General features: G+C 40.1%; 1 protein-coding gene across 4 annotated transcripts in view; it reads left to right on the top strand.

Moving 5' to 3' along the window:
* The window catches only part of KIRREL3 (kirre like nephrin family adhesion molecule 3), a 694474-nt gene that overhangs the window by 519081 nt on the left and 160403 nt on the right, over positions 1-14990 (top strand). For all 4 annotated transcript variants that reach the window (XM_081961293.1, XM_081961291.1, XM_081961292.1 and 1 more), the window contains exon 5: positions 10429-10586. In XM_081961293.1, the coding sequence (XP_081817419.1) occupies positions 10429-10586 (158 nt within the window). The remainder of the gene's footprint in view (positions 1-10428; positions 10587-14990) is intronic.

Here is a 14990-nt window from a genome sequence, read left to right as displayed (position 1 = left end):
GAGATGCTGATCAATGGAAAATAGAAAACAGGAGTGACTTATGTTGATCTTGATTATACAACTTCTGCTGATGCAACCTAGGATTATATATGAGTCTTTGTTTTATAGCTGCATCCTGCTGTCAGCTGTTTAGCAAGACACCCATTTATTATTATATTTTTTGCACATACCACAAGCCAGTAGGGTTTCTCCTATCCTAAATTCATGCCTATATTCCAAACGTAGGATGCGGCATTTTGAAATTCATCTTGTTGGTTTCTGCATGTTGTTCTGGGTTGTCAACACCTTCATGAATCTTTATTTTGCGCTCTTTTTGTGTTGTGCACATATTTGATTATCCTATTTTCTAACCCCTCATCCGAGTCATTTAAAATATGTTGAACAGCATGAGACCTAGGACAAATGATATTCTATTTGACAGTTCCTCCCAATCTAATGCCAAGCCATGGGCATATTCCCGTATTAACCAACAGCTTCTTTAAAAATGCAGAGGGAGGAAAATAAAAATTAAAAAATGCATCACAATTAAAATCCATATTGAGTGGATAAGGGACAGCAGTTCGCTAGTCTTTTCTCACATTCCTTCCCCCCCCCTCTCCTTCTCCTTATGGTCTTTGAATGGGGACATAATGAGTTGCCATCATTTTGCCATGTTACATATGTTAAGGAGCTGATACTGATTTCTATTCATCAGAATCTTCTCCTGCACCTATCCAAGTTCTACTCTTTAATGAGCTGGGAGCCAATCAATAATTCATTGCTACATGAATAACTGGCCGATGATAACTACTTATTTGGAAAGATGTAATCAGAACTCATTCTCTCTCTTACTTACCATCTCCTCCTAATTCCTGGGTAATCCAATAGACTTGAAGTAGGCATCAAAAGAAATCTTAAACAAGAAGGTAGGCTGGATTAGCACACAGGAGAAAGAGTATAATCATTCCTCGAGGCACAAAGCTTTTTTTTTTTCTTTTATGTTATGAAGTTGCAGAATTCTTATAGTGGTGTTTGGCTGGGAAGGTACTTTAAAAATTCTGCATCATTAATCTCGATGACATATGTGTAAGGGGGAAAGGCAGGAAAGCTTTGCATGGAACAGAGTCGTCATTACACAGGAATTCACATTCTTTCACATTAAGACAATTTAATCTGAAGTCTTTTCAGATTATGTTTCCAAGAAGCATTGTGGGGATGGATTATGGGAAACCACCCCAATCTGTTTTACCAATTCAAGTTTTTCCATACTTAAAAGGATGTAACCTTTTTTAGAATTGCTCAAAGTCGGGTTGACCTATGATAACCCAAGAAAACAGGCCAGTGAAATTCTGCAGAGAAGATGATGCGCTATCTGCCATGCTTTTGAGAGGACAATAGACGTGTATTTCCTTCATCCTAATATCCCCCAGATCTCTAAGATATTGGTTCCCATAATCCCTTTTGGCAATAGTACTCCGATTTATGAAAGCTGCATTCCCAATATAGCTGGGGTTATGTAAAGTTGAAAAAGATGAGTATGCCCCCCCTTTACTGTACATAATCATAAAAAGAGCCCTCAAATGAATTTAGTTCAACACTGAAGATCCAGTGCTAATCATACATAGACATTTCAGTTGATATTTTACATGTCATTCAAAACTACAGCGCCTCTAAGGAAAGGATAATAATATTGTCTTTTGCATCCTATTTGTTGAGCAGTTAATTATTCTGTACGTTTCCTCAGACTCAGACATATGGAGTGTTATCCTGAGAGAGGAGACTGTCTGTCTATCTATCTCTGTCTCTATCTCTATCTCTCTATCTTTTTCTCTCTCCCTCCCTCCTTCTCCATCTCTGTCACTGTCTGTCTATCTATCTATCTATTCATCCATCCATGCACACACACATATAACTTATATTGATAAAATAATGGACATGGATAGTATGGTTAGAGAAAAAAAACAACCACCATAATCATTATTTAATCAATGAGTTATTTAAATCTTCTAATGAATTCAAGCTTTGTGATCCACAATAAAATGGGCCGTTGGGGAAAACAATTCTTCGAAATCAGCTCCTTGGCATTTAGTAAGAGCGTATCTTGAGGAATATCGATGTGGATTCTCCATCATCCAGGTCATGGTTGTCCCAAAGGTACTTTCCAAAAGGTAACTGGACTTTTTTTTTCCTTTGAATTTCTTTGCTTCTCAGAACTGAAGAAGTTTCTTGGATGAGAAGCAAAACATTTTCAAAGAAAAAAAAATCAAAAAAGTCCAGTTGCCTTTTGGAAAAGCACTTTTGGCGCTATCTTGAAGAATGGAAACATTTCCCCCCCCCCCCCAGTTTTTAAGTATTGCTATTTATAATACCCAATTTGTGTCTTTTAATTTTGCACAGGGACTAACTACTTTTTTCAGGATGATCCATTGAGCCACCATAGCTACAACTAGGCCTCCATTTTTATATAATTTAATTCCACTCCCTTGCAAAGTCATTCCAGCTCCTATCACCGCAATTGCTACCAGTAAACTGCAGTGTCAGTGGCTGGTTTTATACTTGTTAGTGCTTGGGAGTTATGTTTAATTGGGAACCCTACTAGTACAGAGGTTGAAATGCTGTATTGCAGGCTAACTCTGCTGACTGCCAGCAGTTCGATCCTGACCGGCTCAAGGTTGACTCAGCCTTCCATCCTTCCGAGATTGGTAAAATGAGGACCCAGATTGTTGAGGGCAAGAGGCTGACTCTGTAAAACACTTAGAGGGTGCTATAAAGCACTATGAAGTGGTATATAAGTCCAAGTGCTATTGCTATTAATCTTTTGCCTCTCTATTCAAATTTATCATCCAAGAAGCGGAATAGAAGACGTTTCCGCTGAGCGTGCCTCTGCCCCAGAATTGTTCTGTGCTTTTGTGCAATTATTTTCTTGCCTCGGCTGAGTCCTTCTGCCGTCACTGTCTCCTGTGACTCATAAAATGGGTCTGACCCTGTTTCCACATTTGTGCAATAACATGTGCAACAAAGCTTTTTAGAAATCCTCTTAAGAGGAAACTAAATATTGATTATTATTCACACAGTAATTATTGTTGTTTTCAGGGAAGAAGATTTTTGCTGTCATTGAAAATTGCTAGCAGCATCTAAGTAGTTACATTTAAAGACTTGAAGAAGGTCTGTCGGTTGGGTCAACATTTTTTTAAGGATAACTTAAGGCATCCAAGTCCCCATTCCTGAAAACTTTTTTTTTCCTATTAAGGAATAAGCAATTCTTCTGAGATTCACTGAGGGAATTTTCTACATTCTGACCAATGATCTGTGGTGGCTCAGTGGTTAGAATGCAGTTTTGCAGGCTAACTCACTGCTCACTGCCACAAGTTCGATCCTGACCAGCTCAAGCTTGACTCAGCCTCCATCCTTCTGGGGTTGGTAAAACGAGGACCCAGATTATTGGGGCCAATGTGCTGACTCTATAAACCACTTAGAAAGGGCTGTAAAGCACTATGGAGCAATATATACGTATAAGTGCTCTTGCTATTGCTTGCCCAATTATCCTCATCCAAAGTAAAGTTCTGTACAAAATGGCTTCTCAAAATTATTCCTCCTTTTTGTGGAACAGAAATTTGGTGAGACAATTTAATTGCTCTAAAGTGAGAAGAAGTTCTCTGACAGCTTATCGGAGAATGAGCGTTTATGCAGTATTATTTTATAGCCCATACTGTATATAAGGACATGGTGATCAGAGAAGGAATCACACTAGATTTTTTTGCATCAAGGATGCTTTTATACAATCTGTTTATGGGCAATTTTTAAATCAAGATGAGAACATTTATGGTTATTTACAGACCGATTATGTAAGGGGAGGAAAATCGGGTTTTTTTTTTTTTCCTTTTCAACATCCAGCCTGGGTGGATTTTTTAAAAATGTATGTTTAATGTTGGAAAAAGACTGTGGATTTTTTATTTTTAACAAAAAGTACATAAAAATAAAATGGAGAGCTAATACCAAATGAAATGATATATAGGCATTCAGCACCGACATAAACTAGAATATGTGAGGAGTAACTGGGGTGGAACAACTGAAGATATAGTACAACATCAGTGTTCTTTTTTTCTTTAGTCTTCCTTGAGAAAACTTGTTGGGGAGAAATCGAGCTGTGTGTGCGTGTGTGTGTGTGTGTGTGTTTCCCATTTTTAAAAAAGTAACGTTTAAGAGAAACAACAGGGAATATACCCATCACTGATTTTATGAATTTAGATTATTTTTACCCTATAGCTGCCTTCTTTGAGCCTACATGGATAATAAATTTTAAAATATGCAGTTATGTTACGCTGAAAGAATTTAGTGACTCTGGGGTGCTATAGAAATTGTGCAGGCCTGCAATGATGGGCATATCCACTTGTGAAGAGGCAAACACACGCTCGCTCGCGAGTCTTTTGCGAGGTGTCAATTTGCATGATGGGAATTCTCAGCCCAAAGTGAGCTATCTGATATCACTGAAGTATAAAATGCTCTCAAATCTTTCCTTGATAATAGGGAGATACCTGAGAATTTTCTCTTGACTTGAAGATTTCAAGAAGGACTTGGCAGATAAAAAATAATTTTCCTCCAATAACAGGGTGGGGGGGATAGGGGGCTTTGAAAAGGAACTCCTTTCTGAATCACAATTGGTTTATCCATTTGAAGAATTCCTTTGCTATCAGTTATCATCTCTGCCTGTCAGGCTTAGCTCTGAGGAATTCTTAATAAGAGCAACCCTGAAGCTGGGGTGAAACACAGCGGAAGCCTGAGGTTAAAAAATTGCAAGATTAACATCTGGAACATTGAGGTGACATCCACACCCAGCCTCTTGGCCTTCTGTAGGGACCTTGGACCCTGGCTCTGCCAATTGGCCAGGACCAGGTCATCCACGAGGGCAGGTCACACTGGAGACGATTGATGGATTGAGAGAAGACTCTATCTCCACCTTTGTACCTTGCTCCCCCCTTGTCATCTTCATTAATTGTAGTGTTAATACTTAAAATATTAATAGTGTAATCTTTACCTTGTTGTTATCACACTGTTGTAAGCCACCTAGAGTTTCCTCTAGGTGCTATGTGGAGCATATACATTTCATAAGAAATAAAAATAAGGATCCTTCATAGTAAATAAAAATAAGGATCCTGCAAAAATAAGGATCCTGGAGTAGCTATCAGAAGGTGGCCTCAGAATAAGGTCTCCTTGTTAACAGGATAACAGAGCTGGAAGGAACTCTGAAGGCCTTCTATTCCAAACCCCTACTCAAAACTCTATACCGTTTCAGACAAATGGTTGTCCAATCTCTTCTTAAAAACCTCCAGTGTTGGAACTCTTTTAGAGGCAAGTCACTTCACTGATTAATTGTTCTCACTGTCAGGAAATTTCTCCAGAATTCTAGGTTGGTTCTCTCCTTGATTAGTTTCTCCAGAATTCTAGGTTGGTTCTCTCCTTGATTAGTTTCCATCCATTGCTACTTGTCCTGCCCTCAGGTGCTTTGGAGAATAGGTTGACCCCCCTCTTCTTTGTGGCAGCTCCTTAGATATTGGAAGAATGCTATCATATCACCCCTAGTCCTTCTTTTCTTTAAAGTAGACATACCCAATGCCTGCCCCATTACACTATTGTAAACCTCCACCTGGCATTCTTTCAGTATTCCCACTACCTTTTGGCTCATGTTGTGTTCCTCATAACCATATCTGACTATGATTTTGTTGCTTCCTTCTGGTTCTTGTGACCCTTAAGTTGTCTTTTGGATTTCAGCACACCACCTCTTCATACCGAATGAACAAAACCTACTAACTGTTCTTAGTACTAAATTTGATTTGGAATAGACTTTTTCTTTCCCCTTCAGCTCTTTTGTTTGAAGAGTGATTTATAGGCACTGAGATAAGATGGAATAGCACTCTGTATTGTTTATTTTAAATTAGATCATTGGTTCATCTAAATCAATATTGTCAACACCGATTGGCAATCTTCCTTGGGGTTTGAGGCAAGAATTCTCTCAGCTCTAACCAGATGAGGCTTGAATTGTATGCTTAGCATAGATGGGGTTTTTTTTTTAATCTATGCTCCTTTCCTTCATGTTTTCTGCACCCCTCAGGTTTCAGACAAAGAGGCCAAGCTTTCTTTTTGCTTCTAGAAATAACTTTATTCTGAGGTAAATTGGTGGGAACCATCTGACTATTTGAAGAAATTCTTGGGGGTTCGTAATGCTTTATGTATTTACAAGATGAACCTCTAAGACTGTGTGAGTTGGGATTTGGGGCTGTCAGAGGCTTCCTTATCAATTATGTGGAGAGAGCAGAGGACAAGAACCCAAACCACAAAAAGGCTGGCCTGGATCTATCCAAATATGGATTCCCCTTCCCCCAATATTCTGTATCACACAAAGGGAGCCAGTTTGGTCTAGTGGTTAAGCCACCAGGCTAAAAAAAACCTAGTGGATTGTGAGTTCTAGTCCTAACCTATCTTCTGAGGGATTTAGGCCCAGTCACCAGAAGACTATGAGTTCTAGTCCTTCATTACACATGAGAGCCAACTGGGTGACTTTGGGTCAATCATAAGGAGATTGCAAATTCTAACCCTATCTTAAGCAGGAAAGTTGGCTGGGGTGATATTGGACCCCTTCCTCTGTCTCAGCTCTTGTCATTAAGCTTAGGCAAGTTTTTTTGTACCATTAAAATAAGCTGCGTTTAAAGTAACAAAATGCTCAAAACAAACTGCAGAAATTTTGAAAGGTTCAAGAAAAGGGAAATGGCGAACCTATTTTGAATGAAGGTGTAATACTTAGCAACATATGCAAAACTATAAGAATTTATAATTATTCTGGAAATTCAAATTGCAATTTAGAATTTTAACGATGTAAGTATTTAAGACTTAACTATCCCAACAGAATATGTTGGCTTTATGCAGAACATCAGTCTTCTTCTTCTTTTTTTCCATGTGATGCGGGAAGTCCACTATAAATGTTTTGAAATATGCTGAATATACTGGAAAAAAACAAAAAAAAAACTAGCTTAAGCCAGTTGGTCGATTCCTGTAACAACCAACGGATCAACCCTTGGTTAGTCTGAAGAAAGCAGACCCTGCATTAGCAGGAAAAGGATAGGAAGAAAAAGAACAATTCTGTGTCACCCAGTGACATATCTGATCTATTTGTACCTCATAAGCAGATCATGAAAGAATATCGCTCTTCCTAACCCAAGCTGTAATCTTCGGTTCAGAATGTAGCTGAAAGTCATCAAAACTAAGTCACTAATGAATTTATCTTAATCCCTTTTGAAAGCTACAGAACTAATCATTAGCAGAAATACGTTTTTTAAAAAAAAAATCTATAAAAACTCATTCCTGTCTCTTGTGCTCTGGGTATTCTCCTCTCCGTGGAAACAGCCAGAAAGCCTGGGCTATGTGAGAATTCTGATATGACAGCCATCCGTTAGTGGTCTGATTTATGTATCAAATTGGTTGAATTTATCCTATTCCCTCCATATTTTGTTTAGACTAAATCTGTTGCTTTGCATTGTCTGCTGAATGAAGGCAGCTGCCTCCAGTTTTCATAACATAAGATGTGCATATCTCCCAGCAGGAGAGCTCCGTCAGCAATGCAGTAAATAAATAAACTGAAGGAAATATGTTATTGCTTTCATATCCAGTGTCTAAACCCATTTCAGACAATGAAAACGGAATACTGGGGGAAACACACACACACACACACACACACACACACACAGAGAGAGAGAGAGAGAGAGAGAGAGAGAGAGAGAGAGAGAGAGAGAAGAACCTAAATGGTGTGTCTGCCACCTAGAGATGCCACCAAGGTCTAGCACACAAGCATTAATAGAATGGCTTTAGAAGAACTTGATGTGTTGAATAAAATCTCACAGGCAACCATGAAAAAAAAGAGAAGCTTTTGATTCAGCATACCTAGCAGGGGATCTTTGAAATTTCTTTGTTCTTAAATATAATTGATTCCAACCCGTTGCGCTGCAAAAAGCCTGTCCCTCTGAAGACCGCCACCCTTTTTAAAAAAATACATGTTTGTATTTTAAAAAAATACAGGAAATACAGCTGACAAATGACCAGTGTTCTTACAGAGGGGGAAAGATTCACAAATTTCCATAACTGAGGAACAGTTTTGGAAATTAATGGAATTGGCAGAGATAACATCACTAGCTCCTCTGAGGAAAGGGGCAAAAGTCAATCTAGATTTATTTCTGTTTGGAAACCACTTTTGGTCTTCTTACCTGAGAAAGATAAAACTGAAATTTCACTATTCAAGGTTCAGGATTCAACAGTTTGATTTGTTATGATTATAGAAATATTGTGTATTTTGCTCTTATTAGAAATGCACACTGTATATTTATATGTTTATGTTTAAGCCTAGAATAAGAGGATACATACATGCTTACATACATATAAGCACACACGCACACACACTCATTCATTCCCTGTCTGGGGAATTCTGGGAGCTGAAGTCCATATCTATTCAAGTTGCTAAAATTGAGAAACAGTGGTTTAAACTCTAGTCATTTAATCGACTGCCCTGTTTAGAGACAAGGATAGCCTTGTCTATGTAGGAGAAGAAGAAGCTGAGTTGGAAGGCAGGGTTAAACGTGTCATCAGTTTGGAATCATTGCATTGTCACAAAAGACCTAAGTTCAGCCCCTCCAGTGAATGTCATTGCCCCTTATACTGTATAGCATCAATTTACCTTTGACCATTTAATTGACAAGATTCTTGTATTAGAAGTAGCAATAATAAACATGTTTGTGCTTTGAACTGAACAAATAGTTCTGATTATTTCCCCCCTGACAGTCTACCTATCACCATTCTGCTAAAAGCACCCTATATTCTCAAACTCCAGAAAATGGTCATCTATCCCACCAAATGTGGTTCAGTTTGATTTGAGGGTCACAGACACAGCTAAGCAAAGCCATCATCTGACTTAACATCCAAATCTGCAAAGTATTTTTTTGCACAGCATATAAGAAGCAGAAATAAATCCTTCTTGTGAATACTACCTCTCCACTGACCTTATTGTAATACTTAATGTCATCCCCATAAAATAGTTATGGCTGCATTTTATTTTGCTTTCACAGAAACAAAAATTCAGATTGATCCTATTGGTTCGATCTAAAGGGAAACCCTACATGAGCAACGAAGCGTTAGAAAGAGGAGCAAAGAAGCAAGCCAATTTGTATATAATTCCCCCTCCATGATGTAGTATCCAAAAATCACATGAAATTTCAATTAATTCTCCGAGTAAGATTCTAGAACAGTTTTCTCTGGAGTAAAGGCTACGCTGGGGTTCTGATTTACAAAGCAGGAATAGATTTTAAAATAAGCTCAACAGACATAAACAGGCATTGAGCTGGGAGGAAAGAAAGCCATCCCTTTAATCAATCTTTAACCAAATACCCTGTTTTGTATGAACAAGTGTGCCATCAAAGAAGGTTAAGTAATCAGCATTCAACCCTCTTGTATAAGCCATGTTATTTGGTTATAGCTAATTCTCCTTGTACAATGCACGCTGTTCTGAACAATAATTCAATGCAGCTTGGTTAGGTAGCATCTTGTTATTGACAAAAGAACAGTTACTGCTATAAACAGATCTCGAACAAACAGCAACTTGGTTGATTTACAATGCCAACCCAGGCATGAATTTCTGCAAGTTGTATCCACCTTTTTTTCCCCCAATCTGTCTAACTAATGCCCTAATGGCCTCTTGAATTGGTGTATAAATTTGAATTGAAATGGTATCTTGAATTAGTACATAAATCTGAATTGAAATGGTCTCTTGAATTGGTGTATAAAGTTCGATCGTATTGTTTGTGGGGACCTTTGTGTTTCCTAGCCGGGTTGCTGCTTTGGTGCATCATTTTCACCACAAAGAAAAGGAGGTCAACCTATTCTCCAAGGCAACTGAAGGCAGGATAAGAAGCAATGGGGACTAAATAAGGAGAGGACCAACTTAGAACTAAGGAGAAATTTGATGACAGTGAGAACAGTTAACCAGTGGAATTGCCTTCAGAAGTTAGAATAGAGTAACAGAGTTGGAAGGGACCTGGGAGGTCGTCTAGTCCAACCCTTTCCTTAGGCAGGAAACCCTATGTTTGGAGTATTCACAACTTCTAGAGGCAAGTTGTTCCACTGATTAATTGTTTTAACTGTCAGGAAACTTCTCCTTAGTTCTAAGTTGCTTCTCTCCTTGATTAGTTTCCACCCATTGCTTCTTGTCCTGCCCTTGAGTGCTTTAGAGAATAGTTGTGGGTGTTCCATCACTGGAGACTGGAGACTGGCCCTTGTCCGAAATGGTTTAGGGTCTGCTACCTGAGCATGGGGCTTCGACTAGAAGACCTCCAAGGTCTTTTTCAGCTTTGTTATTCTGTTATAATTGATTTGGATGCTCCTGAATCTCATCATACTCCATTTCCTTCACAGTACCGCCGGATGATCCAATCATCATTGGAGGACCAATCATCAGCCTGCGAGCTGGAGATCCACTGAATCTGACCTGTCATGCTGACAATGCCAAGCCAGCAGCAACTATCATCTGGATGAGGAGGGGAGAAGTCATCAATGGAGCCACCTATTCCAAAGTAAGGAGAACCGTCAGACACCTGGAATGGGGAAAGCAAAGATGTTTTGGGTTTACAGAGTTTTTGCCACAAGGAGCTTCTTATGAAGTACAGGTAGTTGTCCACTAACAACCCCAATTGGGACCAGAATTTTTGTTGCTAAGCTAGGCAAGTGACTTGTGCCTGATTTTACCATCTGTTTTGTCGCAGTTCTTAAATGAATCCCTGCAGTTATTAAATGAATCATACGGTCGTTAAGAAAACCGTAAGGCTCATTGTAAGCCCGTTGAAAATCCAAAGGTCACAAATGGCAATCACATGACCTCAAGATACAACCCTGGTAAATCCATGCCAGTTGGCAGTTGCCAAGCGCTCAGTTTGATCATATGATTGTGGGGATGCTGCAACAGTTATAAGTGGTGAGGACCAGTGGTACGTCGCTTTTTTTCCGTGCCGTTCTAATTTTGAGCAGTCACTACATGAATAGTTGTAAGTGGAGGAGTCCATTCTTCTTGGAGTTTTCAGCCCACATTCTTTCTATCATACAACTCATGGCATCACATCTGTCATTCCACCGCAGCACTGAATCCAACTTACTTAGTTTTAGAAAAGAGGGAGAATTATATGTTGTTTTATAATGCTCTGGGATCTTCTTTGTGAAGAACAATAGAAGTAGAATAAGTGGTCAGACTAGTGCTATTTTCTCTAAATCATAATATAAGAAGCTCACGTGATACAGGGCAGGTGCTCAGCAGGAATAGTGGATAAATGTACTATTGCTTCATATACTAGGTTGCATGAAATCTATATATGCTCCTATATCAGGGGTGTCAAACTCGATTTCATTGAGGGCTGCATCAGGGTTTGTTTGACCTTGGGGGGCTGGGGGGGGCATGGCTGGGGTGGGCATGGCCAGCTTGACATCACTCGTGTCGGGGGCACCTGTGGGGGCCCGGGTGGGGCTGGGGGATACATTGTCTTCCTTCCTTCCTTCCTTTTCTTCTTTTTCCTTCCCTCTTCCTTCTCCTTTGTTCTTCAGAGGCACTGCGGACCAGTCCATTGCTGTTTCCAGGGTGGTCGTGTGGGTCAAATCTAAGCACCTCATGGGCCGGATCTGGCCCCAGGGCCTTGAGTTTGACACCCCCGTCCTATATTGTATCAAATCTAAATGATCAATGGGAACCCACCACCTGCATTCCACAAAGACCGGGGTGATGCCAAACCATTGTGCAAAATGAGAGATGGGGAAGACCCAAACATGGAGACAAGCAAAAACAGAACTGTAAAACCAAGGATTTTGGACAAAACAAACTTTATTCAAGGCAAATTGTCCCCACTGCAGCTGGAGAAGCCGTAAGCTAAACTGCATACCTTCCTTTGGTCTCCAGCTGATCATTTTGTGAACACGACACCAGGCTATAATTTCCAAAACAGCGCTCGGTGCCTGAGTGCAGCATTATATTAGTTTCTAGGAGTTTTATTTCCACTGTAAAGAAAACTCTGCTCCTGAAAATGCCACCAAGGTGCCTCTTGGGCAGGCAAAAAGCAGGAAGCCCGAGGGAGCAAAGGCTATGGAAAGTAATAGCTCTCACCTCTGCATATCATAAGCCGTCATCTCAAAGATGTCAGCTTCACCTTCATGCCTCTTGGCACCACTTTTATTGTGGGCTGCCTTGAAGTTTTTATTATTGCAGGACTGGAAATCCAGGTTCATGTGATTTTGTTGTGTGTTTGTATTTGGATGGCAAGAAGATGCCACTTTCCTGATGCGTGTCATTGCTCATCGTTGGTGCGGCTGATTGAAAGTGAGAAGGCAGAAGGAAAGAGCTTGGATATCTAGTAGCAGACATGATGGTGAAGAATGCTTAGTAAATAGGCTCAGCTGTGAACGCCAAAGACTATCCTAAAATGTATCTGATGAGAATCTGTAGTCCAATGTAGTCTGGAGTTTAATTCACCATATTTGAAAAACATCCAGTTGGAGAGAACCTGGTCTGTTCTTATTGGTCCATACTTGTTGGCTTCTGGCAAAAGGTTTTCCTCTTCAATGGAAATCTTAATGATCTGAGTGTCAACTTGGAACCAAACTTGGCCACTGCCATTTTTCTGTTCCTCAGTTGCCACACAGAGGGGGAAGGAGGAGGGAAGGAGGTTGGGATGCCTTAATAGGCACAACAAAGAGCTTTCTTGTGAGAATCAAGGTCATCTCTACTGGCAACGAATAGGGCCAGGGAAGGAATGCCTGGAGAACCCGCCAATTAACCCAACTGGCCAATGTGATTTGTGACACTTGGAGATGGGGGTTCCTATTTTAATTACACTGAAACAGCGGAAAGATTTAAAGTTGGTTTTCCTTTGAAGTTGTGCCGATATGATGCACTCAATAAAGAATACCTTTGAGGAGGATCCCAGTCTCAGAGTTCTGATTTGCTTGGGTTCATTAGTTGGAACCTTGACACTGGGATTTCCCACTGTCAGAGCTTGAGATTCGGAACTCACAACCAGGGAAGGTCAAGTCCAGAATCAAAGAAAGTTTGATTGCCTATGATGAGATTGTCCAAGTAAAGTCCCTGCTTGGTCAGGAGAATTACTTGGTTCTTGTTGAAAAGAGCCAATCACTTCTCTAATTGGATGTGTGGAACTAATCCAGGATTTAGGAAATCTTCAAAAATGGGAGATATTTTTTTTTTCACCAACAGGAGTTGAATTCATTATATGTGGCAATTGCACACCAAACTGGGACAACCCCACTTTCACACCATATCTGTGCACAGGAACTGCACGTCTCAAATCTTTTGGATAGCAGATACTCATTTCTCTCAAGTGATTGTTTGTTTGTTGGTTGTCTTGCTGCTTTTGTTTGCTCAGGACAAAATGCTTCTGCTTTTGTGAACATCATATCTGATGTTGTTTGGAAGTGATCCAAAGAAAGCTACTGCATACACAGATCCTTTGTGTACAATTTATAATTTAGTGGCAAAATATCTGTTTTTTTTAGGCAAACTTTCCCAGGTTCAATGGTTAGCACCTACAGTAAACTCCTGTATGAAGCTCAGGAACTGGAAAAATGGCTGCCAGTTGGGATTGGCTGCATTAGGCTGCATGACCTAATGGTCTGTCTTAGTGTAAAGGCAACTTCTAATATTCTTGTTGATGCTTATGTAGCTTCTGTTCCCCAAAATGCTGCAGGCCTATGTCCCTTATACCACAGTTTCATTACCGCAGATATGGTCTTCTGAATGAGACCAATGCTTCCCTAAGGCAGGCCTAGTCCTCCTTCCATCAGTGAGCACCAATTGAAGATGTGGAGATTCTCAATCTTCCAAGTCATGGTTATCCCAAAGGTGCTTTTTCAGGAGGAAACTTGGACTTCTTGTTTTTTTTTTTCTTTGAAAATGTTTCGCTTCTCATCCAAGAAGCTTTTTTTAAAGCTCTTGCTGGATCCTTCCATTCCTGTGACCTAGCCATCCCCACCAAGCCAGTCTGGCCCCCAACAGTCTGAGGGACCATGAATTGGCCCCCTGTTTAAAAAGTTTGAGGACCCCTGTTCTATGTCCTTGGTTAGTTGGAGTATCTTTGGGGCTAGGCTGCCTTCTACTCTCTTCCTTCATCCCCATTTACCAACCCCAACCTTCAGGGCCTGTCCTGCTATCATTGAATGAGCCCAGCATCTGATTTATGTAAGTTTTCTTACCTGTTTCTCTCTCCAGGTATGATTTGCCTGCAGTATTACAAGAAGATTCTTGCTTTATTACGCCCAAATCCTAAGACATTACATTCTTCTATCACGAGCCATCATTTAGGAAAGAACCTCTGGGGCACCAAGTTGCAAGAGAAAAGAAAGTGGGAGTAGGACAGATAAGACCTTGATTACGGGAAGCCCAACACAGATGGTGCTATTTGCACCTTGGTGTCCTCAAATCCCTTTTCTGATCTCTCATGTTTCTTTTAGATGCCTTTGCTCACTCTTCCTATTCTCCTTTTATGTGTTGTCTCCATTGACACAGGAAGCACATATTCTCACTTTCCACAATACCATGAGAATACAGAAGAGCAATTAAGTCAGGAGCTTAACTTTGCCTCCTGAAACTCCAGACACCAGCCAATGCTAATTAGAAACACTACTCCCTACCCTCATTTTGTGTTGAATTAATTCCCGTCTGGTCCATTAATGTGACATTCTGCCTGCAGATTTTTCTGAGCCTGGTACAAAAATCTGCTTGCCCTTTCCTATTTATAAGTCTACTCCCTTATGTAAAAATAAAAAAAAAGAATAGAATGTGTCAGACCTCTTTCTCTCCAACATATACCCAATTCCAGACAAGGTAAGGCTATTCAATCTCAGAGTGAAGTTGCTACAATTTAGAATAACAGAGTTGGAAGGGACCTTGAAGGTCTTCTAGTCCAACTCCCATGCTTAGGCAG

The sequence above is a fragment of the Natrix helvetica genome (genome assembly GCF_964273705.1).
Source record: "Natrix helvetica genome assembly, chromosome: 8".
NCBI lineage: Eukaryota > Metazoa > Chordata > Lepidosauria > Squamata > Natricidae > Natrix > Natrix helvetica.
Note: the sequence above shows the minus strand (reverse complement) of the source record. Positions and strands in the feature narration are given on the sequence as shown.